Source organism: Aedes aegypti, chromosome 3, assembly GCF_002204515.2.
Source record: "Aedes aegypti strain LVP_AGWG chromosome 3, AaegL5.0 Primary Assembly, whole genome shotgun sequence".
NCBI lineage: Eukaryota > Metazoa > Arthropoda > Insecta > Diptera > Culicidae > Aedes > Aedes aegypti.
The window spans coordinates 407450536-407467798 of NC_035109.1; the positions used below are offsets into that span (position 1 = coordinate 407450536).

A 17263-nucleotide genomic window follows, 5' to 3' on the forward strand; every position below is an offset into this window, starting at 1 on the left:
TGGTCAGGCTTCTGGGACTACTCGCGTTATAAAAATTCGCCCGACGACCGAAAGGTTAACAACAATTCAAAATGATAGCAAAACGAGAATAAAACATAACATAAAATATAATAATAAAAAATTGATATTGAATTTAATGATGAAAAACAGACATCAACCGAATAGAAGCAAAGTTCTGACAATCAAAAACTAATTGATTGCTCAACCTGTGCCGAATCTCTAAGCTTCTCGCTTCACGAAAAATAAGAGAACAAAAGTGTATTTTTTCTAGTATTGATGAAAATGCAGTTCAGATCGAAGCTTGGATCGAACGCAATTTATTCCGATCCGATGCAAAATACCCGAAAACCAATTCTGGCTGAACTATTTTTATGAACACTAATATTGACTCTTTAATGAATGTTCGAATCCTCTGAGCAGAATCTCAAATAGAGAAACTTAAAAGTAGATGGAGTACCGTGTACCTTTTAATTCCGCTCCTAAATGCTTATCTTTGACAGATACGCGTATTTCGACTACCACTTGCAGTCTTCTTCAGTGTCAGTTACCCGTATCCACTAATATTGACTTGATGTCATGAGATAGAAGATCTTCAGATAATATCAAACAGTTTCAACACTAAATAAATTTTCATAATTTCACTCATAATCAATAATATTCATCTTTACCACGCGTACTGATTTAATTAATTTAAAGACCATGCGGATTGGATTATCGAACAGCTCATATGGGTCAATATGCAATTTTGTTTCCGAAACTTCTGAACCATACTAAAATTTGATGTTTGTATATCTAATGAATAGCTTGTAACTATTGGTCAGATCTTACAAAAGTTTCAGCATTGTTGTTGGAAAAAGGACCGTGTTCGAAGCTTTCTAGTTTTGTGATATGCTTGGCATTGAGTCTTAAGAGTTTACTTGTATTTGCAGGTAGATTTTAATTTGTTTTTCACGAGACGTTAGGCTTTGAAAACATGTCATAATTATAGCTGAAACAACATTACACATCTCTGTCCTCTGAGCTTATCATCTATTGCATTCACCATTCTCATATACCTCTATGCTTCTTTGCACTTTGCTCCAACCGTTTATGCTAATTGCATTGAGCGCACTTTCGCTTTCCCAACTGTACAACTATTCAACCACCAGTCGCCGAACTCATCTAAATAATTGATTGTTATTCGGATTGACGCAATCTGCGAGAATGTCGATAAACTTAGTAATATTAGAGTGTTAGCTCCACCGTCGTCTTTCTTTCTTTCTTTGTTTCTTGTAGAAGAGTGTCAGTGTAGTTCCGTGCCTCCGGTTCACTGTGCGTACTCGTTGATGACGGCCATCTCGTCGGCCAGGTTGCTGCCATGCTGCTTGAGGCTGTTCGGTGAAATGGCCCCCAGGTCCTCGACCTCCCGGAAGAGTCGCTTGTTGAATTTGCCGTACCGGTCGATTTCGTCAAAGTTGCGCTTGCCGTAGCCGGACATGCTGGGCCGCAGGCGAGAGTTGAATCCTGGGTAGAAGACGAAAAACGAAACAATTGAACATCTCTTAGGTATTATTAAAGAACTTGAGATCAGGTTTAGCCTGTCATCAGTTTTGGTAGCGACGATATACATTTGCAGCTCGTAATTCCAAAGTAATAAATGTTAATCCTCATAGTTAACCACAGACAAACAGACGTAACACTTAGAACAAATCTCGATCCAAATCATAGTCACAAGGACATGTACGCCCAATGCTAGAATTAGTGTATTTGGCCGACGGGCCAACAGATGGCGGTAGTGTGTAAACGTCAAACGCGAACAAAAACGATGCGAGCGCTGCGGGTGGCGGATTGGCCACCTACCATATTTTTGAATCGACCGTTAAAAAGGTGGTCAATGGACAATGATGAGAGTGTGACGTCTGTTTGTCTGTAGTTAACCCTTCTAACGGCAGCAACTCTTTAATTACAGAAAGTATTGCTTAGGTTTTGATATTTTTGCACCATTTTTCACATTTTTCAAAGATATTCTTCTAATTTTAGAATTTGTGTCGATTATGATCATTGGTCATCTAGGTTTGCAGATATTCCGATACTGCTTGGTGAACAAACAAATCCCATATAATATTTATTTTCCGGGCTGGTTGCAGGTTTCCTTTTTAGAGATTTGATCTCTATTTTAATGCAAATATCTAACAAGTTTTTAATTTAAATCGAAGGTTTTTTTTACCAAAACAGTCTCAAAAGTTACTAGTTTCCTCATCCTCATTGCAAGAGTTCTGACTCTAGATACCATATCAGTAAAGGATTACTCTGAAATCATATATTTTTCCAAAAAAATTTCCACCATTTTTTCCAGAAGTTACTCTAGCTTTAGCAGATCTTTCAAAACTTCCTGCAGGGGTTCTTCCATAAAAATCCTCAAAGGTTTATTCCACAGTTTTTGAAGTTAATTTTCCAGAATTCCTCAAAGAAGTTTTTACGCCGATTATCTCATTTATTTTTCCAACCATTTTTAGATGTTTTTTTTTTGTAATTTCAAAGAATTATTCCAGGAAATCTATTTCGAACTCTTCTAGAAATTCCTCGATAAGTTTGACCAAAAATTCATAATTAAGTTCCTTTAAAATTCAGGTGGGATGGAATGGAGACCATCCACGATTGTCCCAAACCGAATATTACTGCAATTATTCCGACCATTTATGCACAAGACTTTTATAGGTTTATGTTTATATTTTTCAAGGAACTCCTCCGAAAAATCCTGCAAGGTTTTATCCATGGATTCGAACATCGATAAATACTCTTAACTATTCATCTAGAAAATCTCCAAAATTTCCTCAGATAATAAGATGTTTTTTTTTCAGAAATTCGCGCAAATTTTCATCATACATTTCTACAAAAGTTTCATCCGAGATTACTATAGGGTTTATTTAACCCTCTAATACCCAACTCCGTCTTTAGACGGGGTACACTTTGGAATTTTGTTTATTTTTTCGTAGCTCGGAAATCAAAATGATTTTATTTTTGGCTTAAACCTTGACTCATAACACGCATATAATAAAAGTTTTTTATGACTGTTAAAACTTATTTGTATTTTTGAAAATTGTTTGAAAAATTGTATTCTTATATAACCTACAGATACCCGGGGTACATTTAACGTGTAATATAAAGAATCGTACCTTTAATATTTTTCTACGATCAACCTATCACAAAAGAAGAGCTTTGTTGTATTAAAATAATTTCAAACCTGTTTTTCCGTTAATTGCACGGAAAATAAAAATATTTCCAGAAAAATATTAAAAATTCAATATTGTTAAAGTATAATAAAAAGTTGAATTTTTATTATTGCCAAAAATCATTAACTAGAAGAGGCTTCAAGAAAAAATGAAAAAGTGTAGAGATGTTCAAAAATAAAAATTATAAAAATCAAAAACCAAAATTCATAGATTAGCGAATAAAAATAAATAATTGCCCAAAACGTGTTTAGAACGATTTTAGATAACTAAAAATGATATTTAGATCGAAAATAAAAATTTCGGTATTAGAGGATTAAGAAATACTTTCCGGGCTTTTTCGGAGATTTCTTCGATATTTTTCAAAAACGTATCTATGACAATTTTTCTGCAAATATTCCTGGATATTGTTTCAATGACTTCATTTGTTAAAGAATTTCTTCAGGGCTTCCTGAAGAAATCACAGAAGGAAACTTTGGAAAAATTTCTGATGGTTACATCAGAGAAATTATTGTTTAAAATAGTGAATAAAATTTTGAACCATTCTGGAGGAAATCGTAAGAAATCAGAAGAAACATCTCTAGAAAAAATCTTGCTTGAGTTCTTGAAGATGTCCTCAACGGAAATATACAGGGTGATTACTAATTCCTGTCAGTAAAGTAAATGTTCGTAGATAAAAGATGTATGTATGAATTTTAATTTCCGGTGTACATTCTGTTTTGCACATCTATAAAGTTTGTTTTGACAAAGTAAATATTGAATCTTTTTTCATTTACCTTAGTTTTTAGTCATATGTGTTGTTTTAAAGGCATTGCACCTGGCACGCACGTTTTCCACAGATATGTATTTTTGACTAAACTTCGCTGACAAAATTTCCTGATTGAAACAGCATGTTACCACAATCTTTTAGACTTACTAAGGAATAGAATGAGACTGATTATGGAAAATTTTAGCGAAAAAAAATTGTATTTTTTGGTTAAAATATATGCTTTTGAATAACGTGCGTGTTAACTGTAATGCTTCTGAAACAATGCTTGTGGCTGGAAATTGAGGTAAAACAATTAATTTGTTATCTGTGTATAGCAAAGACAAATGTTATAGATGTCCTAAACTGGATATGCACTGGTAATTAAAATTCATTTAACCATTTTTTTTCTATTATCACTTTTTTTACTGACAGGATATAGTAATCACCCTGTATAGAGGTATCACTGGATGAACTCCTGAAAAACTTCTTTAATAAAAGTCTCTGGAGTCGGGAGGGACGAATGACCCTCGGGTTAAAGTACCCCTGATCAAACAACAACAATCTCTGGAGTCATTCTCAGACAAATCATGTTGAATTCTTGAAGATATCTTGAACTTATTTCTTGGAGGATTCCCCTGAGAAGGCCGTTAAAGCATCAATAAGTGAATTCCTGTAGAAATCTTAGGAGAAATACCTGAAAGTAACTGGGCAGATACATGAATTAGTTTCTGAATTCTGAAGATGCACACAGTAAAATGCAAGCAGAAATATGTACTTGTAATTACAAAAAAATATATTCATATAAAAATGCATGGCTAGAAATTCAACATGTTGAGTGTTAACAGAGTAAAAACTCATTCTACTACTTAAAATGAAGATGGCGTCAAAATCCAAGATGGCCGCTAGATTTTTTTCACTTGGATTAATACTCTTATTCTTCACTCGACTCGAAGAAATCGATCAACTTGTTTCTTTGTTATACAAACAATTATGTTTTCATTGATTGCCATATACGTCATAATCGTAGAACATGATTTAGAAAATTGTTCATTTCATAGGGTAAATACCATTGGTCACCTAGTTTTTGTAGCCTATCTTACTCAGTTTTTTTTCTCAGCTTTTTGATGGTGACCTTAGAATTCTAAACGAGCGGTACGCTAATGGCGAAAAAACGGTTTTTCTAACAAACTTCAAGATGGCGTACGAGGGGTCCACCAATTTGAGAAAATCACCACAAAACCACCCTTTAGTATTAGCACATACTAGGATCAGTGACAAAAAATTGGAATTCTAACGATGTGTGCCCATGGTGGCCTGGTTTCAGCGAGAATTGCTCAGATAAGCGTCGGTCCCCCCAAGGAAATATCTTCGAAAAAGATGACACAAAATAGAAAAGAGTTTTCGAAAACTTGTGGAAAAATGGTGCTGAAATATCGAAGAACAAAAAGTAATCGGGGTTTAAATATATTTCAGATATCAGAGCTGCTGGCAGGTCTCTTTTAAGAGATTGGTCACTTTATCAATGCAAGTCCCTAACGAGTCTCTACTGTCAATGAATGATCTCTAACGTCTCTTTTTCATCCAACATAGTCTATAGAGTTACTTTTTTTGCCTTTTCTGCTTATAGTGAATCCTGATGCGAAATTTTTACTCTTACGAGAGCATTCCACAAGAATTTTACAAATTCCTCGAAATGCATCAGCAATTTATCGAATGCCTAATACAGAGATTTTTCCTGGAATACCTTCATGTACTCCTTTATGGATCTATATTTGAAAGCAATTTCTCCAGAATGTGCTGCAGGAAATCCTCGAGAACTCCAACGTTACTACTTCCAGTAATTTTTACCGTACTTTTCCCAGGGACTATTTCAGGACTTCCTACAGAAATGTTCGCACTAATTGACAGACCAAACTAGATGATATTTTGAGCTTGTAAAAATAAGTCAAGGATTCCAATAATTCTGATCATAGTTCCTCGCTGTCACTATCAATGCTTAAAATTAGTTGTTTTGTACAGGCCGACTGTTATACAAATCGGGTCATTCTATATCACATCAACATCATGCTGTCTACTCCATCACCAGTGCATTGAAGGTGATAAACTATGGGTATCAAGTTGGGTGAGTATAAGTTTAGCTTTAAATTAGGCAATTAAAATGGCAATTTATCAGTACGATATTTTTGATAGTGCTGCCAATGTATTGAAACTGTATGTTGGTCACTGAGGCTGTGAACCATTTCACCAGTTCGTTTAACTATTTGTTAAAATTTGACATTTCGATAGTTATTTCCCCTCAAATGGTTAAATTGAACTTCGCGGTCGACCCATTTGAGCTTTGACAGTCGAGTAGTTACTTCCAGGGTTATGAAAAATCTGAAATTCACTCTACAGTAGCCAAGCAAAGCCAATCACAGTCAACGAAGCCAGTGAAACTCACGCCCATCGCTGCTGTAAGCAAAATGCCTTGAAAATAACAAAACACCCGTTGCTAAGGGCAACCCAGAATTACTGTAGAAAAATGTTCTATTTCCCGCTGCATTTCCCGCATTTAGAGCCTTCAATGACACTCATGATTTAGAAAATTCGTGCACCTAACATAGGCTACTTGATGAGATTCACGTTTTTGAACTACTGTACTTGGAGAGCCACGTGATTTTCGCGAAAATTCAAGCCTACGACTATTACCATTCATCGGTGAAATGGTTCACAGCCTGAAAAACATTAATAGCTTGGATAATTACCACGTGATCTCTCATTCTGCAGTGATTATGATCTAGAGTGCGATGTCGCATCACTGCTGTTGGTTGTCAAATCAAAGTGATATTGATAGCTCGCAACTGATATTGATAGTTTTAAAACATCAGCCATCAGCTGATATGACTGACATTGAGCAACTCTTATTCTGATATCAAGATGCGATTTTGATACAAATGTTTTATCAAAAAGATAGGCTTCATAATTCAATATTACGGCAAATAATTAAAATATTTTGTTATTCCAATTGCATGAATACACGGGAAAAATATGTTGTAAAAATTACTATTTTAGCTGACTATGCCCATTCTTAAAGCTACCATGGAATTTCCGAACAAATTACTATGTTTGTAGTACATTCCACCACAATACCTGGTACTTTTGACAGCAATCATTTTCATCAATCTGATTTCGACTACAGACATGGTAAAATTAAGCGCATATCTGGTCTGCTGGAAATTGCCGGTGCGAGCGCTTAAGTTAACCCCCTAAAATGGTAGGTTTTACGCACAATTTTTTTGCATGTACGTTTTTGTAAAAACCATTGAAAAGGTCCAGTTTGGTTTACAGGGCTGGTAACAAAACACTTTTTAGTGACTTGGTTACTTTTTTCGACCTTGTCATTAAAAAATCACTAAAGTCGATTTATTTTCAGAAAAATGGTCAATAAAGTCACTATTTTTGAGATCTGATGATAATGAAATTTCAGGCGGGGTTAGCTGTTCAAATACAAACTGCAAGAAATAGATATTTGTTATTATAAAGACAATTATAATTTGACTTGGAAATCAATGTCAAAATTCCTGACTCAAGAAAAATAGGACTCTAGGCTTACTTTCTGGAAGAATTTGGATAAATATTCTGTAGACATTTCTTATGGAAAATGTAAAAATTTTCTGGGAAAAGTTTTGGAGTAGATCCTAGCAATACTTGGAAAACGAGCTTGGGATGAATTTTTCGACAGAAATATTTAAATAAATTTTAATAAAAACCAAGACCAATATCTAACTAACCTACTGAATAAATTAATAGTGAACTTTCTGCAGTAGTCTACGGTTATAAAAACTACTCCGGAAGATAAGGATTAGGAAAAACAACCAAAACAAATTGAAGGTTTTGTCAGAAACTCGTCCAGGACGTCCAGGGACGAGTACTAATTTTGCTAGAAATCATTTCAGTAATTACATTATAAATTACAACATATAAACTATAGAGTGCGTTTTGAAAGCCCGAGCATGTATAAGTTTTTTCCTCTCGAGTTGCGTGATCCTTTTGCCGGGCAGAGCGTTGAAAAGGCCCGAGCAAGCTGTTAATTGAAATATAGATATTTTAAGAACGCGAGGAATAATTTTGTAATTCCTTATGCACAACATTCTCGTTTGTTTTGAGTTCATTTATTTGGAAGAAAGTGTTTAATTTTACAGACATTCTGTCATGAAACCCACGTTAAAATTTCTATTTTTTGTTGTTGATTTTTTTAGAATATTCTGTAATTCGTTTACGATTTTCGCCACAATTTTGTCTGCAAAGGAAAAGTGTTATCCTTCGATGTATTCCACAGATATGTTAAGAAATCTGTAACCGTTTGATTACAAATTGTTGATTTTTGTTTTGTATATGTTGATGTTTGTTGGACCCTTCACGTTTCTTGTGCAAAACAGAAGGAAAATACCACAGGAGTAATAGGGTTAAATAACGCTGTCAATGTCTTCGTCCTTCGTGTTTGCTACCAATTATTAATCATGGCGATGATTCATGAGAAGCGAGATGGCATGCTAAAAAGATGTACTTTGTTGAAAGTGGGAAATCTTTAAAAGAACGGCCATTGCCCAAATTCGGCCTCTTTTAGTATCAGGCGTCCGTGTGCTGTGGACAAGAATTTAGTGAGTGCAGTAAAACAAGTAGAACCCCCCCCCCCATTTTCCCTTAGCAGGAGCTAAGTGGATGCGAGGGAAAATATATCGCTCAGGTAATATAATTTATCCTGCACTGTACTCATGAAAGTTCTATAATTCCCCTGAGTCCAATAGGACCTCTTGTTCTTGTGTTTCGGACCATGAATAGGTTCCGCCGTCCAGCACACGGCTTGGCTTGTGAAGCCATTAGGCTTCCAGGCCTAAATGTTAAGGACCCTGTTCTCTAGTAGGACCAACATCTCGGGCCGAAGGCCCTAAACGTCAAAGAGTTCCCCCTCTCAGCCGCCCAAGATGGCCATGCCACGTTCGGCCGATTGCGTCTAAGAGGGCAGACGCCAGCCCACCTAGTCCAGCAACGCCCGCTGGCCCGTCGAAGAACCCGTCTGTACATCCGCCCGCTTCGCCATTCCGGCGAGAGTTCCGGTCGCACAGCAGGATTGGTGTCGCTGTGTCGGCCATTCGTCCATCATCAAGCAGAAGGCAGCGGTATGTACCGGTACGACAATTAGAAATAGATTACACATAACAAATTTCCACAAAATTGGAACTCGGGTTCTAGCAAATGCTATGAACTGTGATAGATCGACTGCGGTATATTACGAGTTGAAGACAGAAGCATGTGAAATATACAACTACAAACTACGAGAATCGGGATTGAACCCAGCGACCTTCTGGTTATGAAGCAGAAGCGGTAGCCATTGGACCACCAACCCCGTCTACAACAGCACGACAAAAAAAAGGTTTATTCCAGAGTTTTTCGTGTTTTTTTTAGGAAATTGTACAATATTGCCAACTTTTCTAGTGATTTTAACAGCAATTACTGTATGTATTTATTCAGTAATTCATTCACACTTTCCTCCAGGACGTCCCCCAGAGATTATTCGAGGGAATCGATTGAGAATTCTTCCATAAGATAAGATAAGATGACATAAGATGATGGACTTGAAATAAAAAATAAAAGGGATTTACGCAACCATTACTCATCCAAAATCATCAGCTACCGCTGTATGAATTTTTACCTGCAAAATATTTTCTAATGCTTACCAGAGCAAATGAAAAACATATTGGGTGATCATGTTGGATAGCATCTCACAACATTTTCAATGTGGGCTAGTAATGAATATGCATAAAGACCGGATGAAAATTGTGGATAACTATGATACTCCTTCCATTGCATGTGATACGTTGCATGGGTACTAGAAGCTCTGAACGTTCGTCAAGGCTCCATTAAATTCTTCACGAATCGCACAGCAAGTGGATCACGAATCGGAGCAAGAATCGGCTGTGGGACAAACATTCCAGTGGCGAAGCGAAACTATCCAACAATATTCGTAACGAAGGTTTTTGCTTCGTGTCTGTCTTAGGGGAAATTTAGACATGCATTTTTTTCTTGATAGTAAAACAACATTGAAGGCCGGAGACGAACCAGGCACCGGCTGAAATTCTCGATAATAGAGGTAATAATAATGACATTGAAGGCATTGGGCGCATATCTAATTAAAGGCATTTAAAGGAAACGAGCAGATAAGTTCCAGTAGTGTAATCTATGCAATCAATTAGAATCCCAAATTTAGTTTCAACTAAAAACTCATATGACCGTAAACTTCAAACGAAACAGTACGAGTTTAAGTTTGTAGTTTCTTTTTTTATCTAAGATTAAGCTTAATATCCGCTTTGGTACGCACCAAGCTCGTATCAAAGCTGCCACTTTTCAGGTTTAGGTTTACCTTATCGTAGAGGCTTTTAGCCTTAGGTAGGCCCACCTCTTAGCCGTTTTTTATTTGAGCGTTATATTATAACATGGAATCTGATAATGCTACTCGCTCTATGAAAGTTAGCCGAATCATCAAAGATACCCAATATTCTGTAAAAGTGTGCGAACTATTTTGTTTTTATTACTTTTTGAAGGTGTAAGCGCTACAGTTGGAAATGACGGTGCTAAACAATTCACTGAGACTATGTTAACATGTTAACTTTGAGTGTTTAAAATGTTGTGTAAGCTTAAGTATGATCTACTGAACTCATTTTTGATATCATACAGCACAGCAAGTATGGTTTTAACAGGTTTTAACGCATAACACCGTTTATTCTCAAATAATATTCTTATTTCAAGAGAAATTGTCTACATTTAGGCGCACTAGGCAGATTTTCAAAATTTAATTTTGCAATAAAATGATAAAATACTCGAGTTGTAAGAACTTTAACAATATTTTCAGATTCAGGAGACCCAAATTTAGTAGGTAGGGATTTTTTTATTCTTGATCCTGCTTTGTTATATGGTGATCAATTTCGCCCCGAAGTGTCATGTTAATTTATATTAAAAAAAACTATTTTTATGGTACATTTAATATTATTTCATGTAAAGCCGATTACACAAACTTTTAAAGATCAATGGAGTACTGATTGTTTCGAAATTTATTTGACAACAAGCTTACCCAGCGTGGCTAGCCACGCTCGAACAAAATTTGAAAGCGGAAAGCTATGCATAATCTTTCAAAGATTGATAATGTTTATGTTTAACTGCATAATGACAATATGAACTAATGAATTTCTCTGTTCATAACTGTGAAAGTGCTCTTTAATTAATAAGCTGAGAAACACACTCTGCCCCAGTGGAGCTGTAACGTTGGAAGTAGAGGATAATGGTTATAATTTTATTAACACGACCCGACATTGACATGCATCATATATATCATATCATATATATATATATATATAAAATCCTAGAGTTGTCTGTCTGTCAGTAACGCTTTGAAATGTTTCATCGAAAGTTTTCATGCAGCATACAACACCAATTTTAGAGCACTACAACAGTCAATTTTAATATTTGAACAATAAAATTGTAAATGATGGAGCACTACAATAGCTCTTTGACAGAATATTCTGGAGTTTTCTGGAACACTGTCCATCCCAATTCGTAGAATATTCTCGAACCCTTCATCAATGTCATTTGTTCAGGAATCTGCTTGATGACTAAAACGTAAACAAATCAACATCAAGCAAATTGTAGTTCGGACGAATTTGAATCGGGTTGGAGTTGAAAATGTGAAACGGGTTACTTCAGTTCCAACTCAGGTTCAAAAACGAATTCGACATTTGCAAAAGCAAGATAAATATGAATGAGATAAATGTGCGCCAAATATCCGAGTGTTATTAATTTACAGTGAAACCTCCATGAGTTGACTTTCAATTACCGTAAAACGGGGTAACTTTGATAGTTTTTTCGAAGAAAACTTGAATATTTATGCATGCTGTTTCAAAGAATTTTAATTCATATTTTTAAAACAAGTACTGGTATCCTAACTATCGATTCCAGTTGATAGATTTCCAAAAGATTTATTCTTAATGGGTATATAATTTTTCATATAATCGAAAGTCGGTTTTCTGTTTTGGGGTAACTTTGATAATGGAGCATCACTCGAACAAAATTGAATGAATTACAGAACATTTGTAGGGCGTTGCATATCTTTAGGCGTTTAACGCTATATGGAAACTTCTGACTTAGATTACAAAAATGGTCCCAGTTTGTAAAAATAGTATTCGCTAAGAGTTTTGAGATCGAGTTCGAGTTCTTCTATAACTAGGCTATCAGGTATAAGTGACGAATTCATTATGACTTCATCAAATAGTGATCGTAGAACAAATTGTTTGAGAGCATTTCAAAATTGCTAAAATCTTATATATTTTCCATATATGTATATAAATCCTCAAATGTACTTGATTCCAACGGAAATAGCTTTAACATGAAGTGTCATACTAATACTCTTTACTTTTGCATTCGTTTTGCTTAACAGATTAACAGGAACTTTGTTATTTCGTTTAGTATGTTGAGAGTCTCGCATTATCAAAGTTACCCGCATTATCAAAGTTACCCCGTTTTACGGTACTCGATATCGATTCATGCATGGGAAAAAATGCTGTGGTAAAAATAACTAATTTAGCTGACTACGCCCATTCTTAAAACTACCTTGGAAATTCAAATCAATTAACTACGGTACACCCCACCGCATTACTAGTACATGTGACAGAAATAATTAACAACAATCTGATTCCAACTACAGACATGGTACGATCAAGCGCATTTCTGGTCTGCTGAAAATTGCCGGTGCGAGCGCTTAAGTTAATCCTCCAAAATGGTAGTTTTTACCGCACAATTTTTTTGCGTGTGGATGCATACTTAAAACAAAATATTATGCTTACTATGATGATCCCTTAAAACAGTTTTCCAAAACATTCCTGTTCCATGATTCGTCTTTTTATCACAACTTCTTCTTCTTCTTCTTCCTCTTTCTGGCGTTACGTCCCAACTGGGACAAAGCCTGCTTCTCAGATTCTCAGAGTTTTTATGAGCACTTCCACAGTTATTAACTGAGAGCTTTCTTTGCCGATTGACCATTTTTGCATGTGTATATCGTGTGGTAGGTACGAAGATACTCTATGCCCTGGGAATCGAGAAAATTTCCTTTACGAAAAGATCCTCGACCAGCGGGATTCGAACCCACAACCCTCAGCATGGTCATGCTGAATAGCTGCGCGTTTACCGCTACGGCTATCTGGGCCCCTGTGATATTAAAATATGACAATTAATCATACTACACTGCAACAGCTATTGAGGAGAATATGATAGAATTTTTGGTAAGATTCTACTCTCTAATTCATAGAATATTATGGAACTTTTGAATATTTCACAACATAAGAAACATTACAACAGTAAATAAAGCAGTAATTATTTCATAATAGAACACTAAACAGTATTGAGGCCATGTGCTCAAAGGGGTATGGCCCGAGCAGGGATGCCAAGCCAATTTTTAAAAAATCTGGAAGATTTTTAAAATTTGTCTGGAAAAGTCTGGATCGCTTATAACGTATATCAAGAACCTTACAAATTATTGAAAAAATCTTACAAATTCATTTCAATCTTTATCTGGAGCTTCCATATTTTTGTAACATGGGGCCTCAACAATCTGGAATATTTCAGACAAACCTGGAAGGTTGGCAATACTGGGCCCGAGCATAAATATAGGCGATTTGGCGGTCATCAGTATCATACGATTTGAAAGATTCTACATAGCTATTCGCTTTAAAGTTTCGTTGGAAAGTGGCTAGCCACGTCGGGTAAGCTTGTATGATACTAATGACCGCAAAATCGCCTAAATTTATACTCTAACCATACTCTATTGAGCACGTGACCTTAATGCTGTTGTAATGTTCTATTTTAGAATATTTACAGCTCTAATGCTATTGTAGTGTTTCTTCAGCTGTGAAACATTTCGAAACTTCCAGAACATTCTATGAATTAGAGAGAAGAACATTCTCGAATATTCTACTGAACAGCTGTTGCAGAGTTCCATAATACATTGTTGTCTTTCAAAATCACAGTTGTAATGACGCTTGAAAATATCGACTCATAGAACAGGAATAAGCATATATTGAATATGATAGCACAAAATTGATTTTGCAGCATTAGTGAAAATTACACATACACTCCCGTGCATAAGTTTGGGTTCACCCCCTAAAAAACATGCAAAAGTTTTCTGTCCCTATCTCTGTGATTACACGTCCAATTGAAACTCTCTAAGTCGCATTCGAAAGGCAAAGAGTTATTCTTACTTCGTATGTATTTTTCCAAAAAACATTCTTTGAACTTTGTATACTAAATTTTTACTTAAAGTTGTGACATTTTTCAAAAAACACACTAAAAAATCATATCTAATTTCCTCAGCATTGGGTCGACCAAAATTTTAAATCAAAGTGTCATTAGAATCGTAATCTTATATTCTTTGAAGAGACCCCACGAAATGTTTGCGGAAAAATCTGAAAAGTATTCAAAATTAATGAAACATTCAGTCAAGTCATCGTGCAAAAGTTTGGGTTCACTCCTCAGTATGGTGTATCGTGCAAAAGTATGGGTTCACTTGAACTTACTTAAATCTGTGAAATCTCAAACCAATCATGTACGCGCCATTATTTGCGCTCAAAAAAGTTTCAAACTATAAAAATCGGTTGAAAAATGGCAGAGATATTGACAAAATGCGTGCGGCTCAGGTGAACCCAAACTTTTGCATGATTTGTATCATATTGAGGGGTGAACCCAAAATTTTGCACGATGACTTGACTGACTGTTTCATTGATTTTGAATACTTTCCAGATTTTTCCGCCAAAATTCCGTGGGGTCCCTTCAAAGAATATAAGATTTGCCTTTCGAATGCGGCTCAAAGAGTATCAATTGGACGTGTAATCACAGAGATATGGACAGAACACTTTTGTATGTTTTTGAGAAGGTGAACCCAAACTTTTGCACGGGAGGGTAGATATATTAATCCAGAAGAGCTCGATTTTGTTTAAATTTCATTTGAAAGAGAAGTTCCCAAAAATTAAAACAACAACTATGAAAAATTCTAGAACATTCTACGAATGAAGAAGAAATGTGTTCCACGAAACTAGAATATTCTGTCAAATAACTGTTGTAGTGCTCTACATTTGAAATTTTAATGTTCTAGCAATCAAATTAACTATTGTAGTGCTCTAAAATTGCTGTTGTAGCGCTCAGCGAAACTTTTCGGTGAAATATTTCAAAGTGTTACTGACAGACAGACAACTCTGGGATTTTATATGTATGATATTTAAATTCCGAAGGATAATACAACAAAAATTTATAAAATGGTGATCAATTTGCCCCCGGATTACGGTAACAAAAGATATGAAAATGCCATGGCCTCCTGTATAACCATTAATACAAACTCCAAGATATCCATGGAGACGCATGGTTGCTCAATTTTGCTATCCAATATGGCGGACTACTTCGAAACCCCGAGCACCTACCTGCCCACTGGTCAATCTCGTCAAAGTTGCGCTTGATGGTGCTGTGCCTCTCCTGGGGCGTCATGAACTCGTAGTTGCGTTTGCCGCCGAACGTGGAGTAGCGATCGATCTCGTCGAAGTTACGCTTGTCGTACATCGGGGCCAGTCCACGTGCATAGTACTGGTACAGCAGCGTACGCCGGTCCGAGTTGTTGAGCGATCGTTTGGTTTTTAACGAACCGGTGCTGGGATCCGGCGCTAGGTGGCTGTAAATGGTATATGAATTGTATTAGAAAAGGATGTACGGTCAACTCTCGCTAAACTTTTCCTTACGACCTATCTAGCATTGAGAGATTCTCTCTTCTCTTGCTCTCTTTCAATTTTTATAGAGTAATACTAAATCTTTTGGTGACTTTTTCGCTATAGATCGATAAACAATGCCCTTGACTAGACGATTTGTACAAAAAGCGTAACGTAAGATGTCGGCTAGGCTCTAGATTGAAGAGAAACTAAATGAAGAGTGGGTCCCAATCGTACTTAGCTAGTTTAGAAAAGTACAGTGAGTTACTTTTCATAACCCAGGGCTGATAGCAGGTGTCTTCCCAAGCAACCAAAAGTTCGTATTCTACTTGAGCAGTGAAATCAAAAGTTCACTTCTAGTAGATTTTAGGTTCCAACGAAACTATATCGCTGAATAAGAGAACATAACAGATACTAACAAAATTTGATTCTTGAAAAAGTAACTGATGTACTTATCAAAAACTAGAAAGTTCATAACAACTTCGAGTCGTACTTTTTCTGTACTTTATGGCAACAAACTTAAATATGCTTTACGTGAACTGAAGTTCGGCTGGTTACTTAAAAAGTGAACTGCTTAAACCAAAAGATGCCATTTTATCTGAACTATTGGTTGCTTGGGTTGGCTTCTATTTTAATGCAAATCTCTAACTAGTAGAGTTTTGTACAAAGGATACAAACTCTAGTTGGAATTAAATGACATAATACTAAGTTCGAGTTTCATTTACTCACAGGTTTATTACAGGTCGAGAATTTTTCGCGTAACTTTCAAAAACTTATGTAACAATGAGTCATTCTCTCCTCTAGAGGTCTGTTTTTTCGATTATAGCAGTGCAATATCGAAGTTTTCGAGTAGTTTTTCACATTGGCGTAAATACGGGGTGGCTAAGGGGATCTTAGCTCCTCTAGAAAAAAAAATCCTCCATGAGGACATCCCTCAGTAGATTTTATAGATATTTGCGCACCTCCTAGATCAGCAAAAATTTCCAATCCTTGATAATACATTTTATCCAAGCCCCTTGCTTCCATGACTGGCTGAACTCGTAGAGCTATGTACCTAATTTCTTTGGTTTGAAGTGTTTTTTAGATTTTATTTACCAGCGACTACAACGCCGTAATAGTAGATCTTTTTTTTATTATTATTTTTTCATTGTCTTTAGCAGAGAAGAGGGAAGGCTTATAGGTCTAAAGCATTCTTCCCATGAACAGAACCGATGTTAAACTTTGGTTTGAACCTTGCAAATTGTGTTGAACTGCAAACGCGCTGCTTCTCTGTACCAGTGTACCATGCCAAACCCGGTACATGTGTACTTCGGTTCAAACTTAGGAGTCTATTTTGTAAGTCGAGTGAATTTACGTGACTCATCCGAAGTAATTGTCGATCAAAGTAAGCATGCATATTTCAGATGTCACCCGTCGACTCCCGTAGTAATCCAATCATATAGAGTGACAAACTGTCGATAAACTCGAGTGACAGAGCCAAGTCGAGCGAAATTTTTGGTCGACAGTGACTCTAGTCGAGTCGTTTTTGATCG

General features: G+C 36.1%; 1 protein-coding gene across 1 annotated transcript in view; it reads right to left on the reverse strand.

Annotated features, from left to right (window-relative positions):
* Nucleotides 1-898: 898 nt before the first annotated feature.
* LOC5569132 overlaps nt 899-17263 on the reverse strand; it is a 47049-nt gene continuing 30684 nt past the window's right edge. Inside the window, exons 3-4 of the mRNA XM_021848435.1 lie at nt 15453-15697; nt 899-1503 (exon numbers count right to left, since the gene is read on the reverse strand). Of these exons, the coding sequence (XP_021704127.1) occupies nt 1307-1503; nt 15453-15697 (442 nt within the window). The 3' untranslated portion in view covers nt 899-1306. The remainder of the gene's footprint in view (nt 1504-15452; nt 15698-17263) is intronic.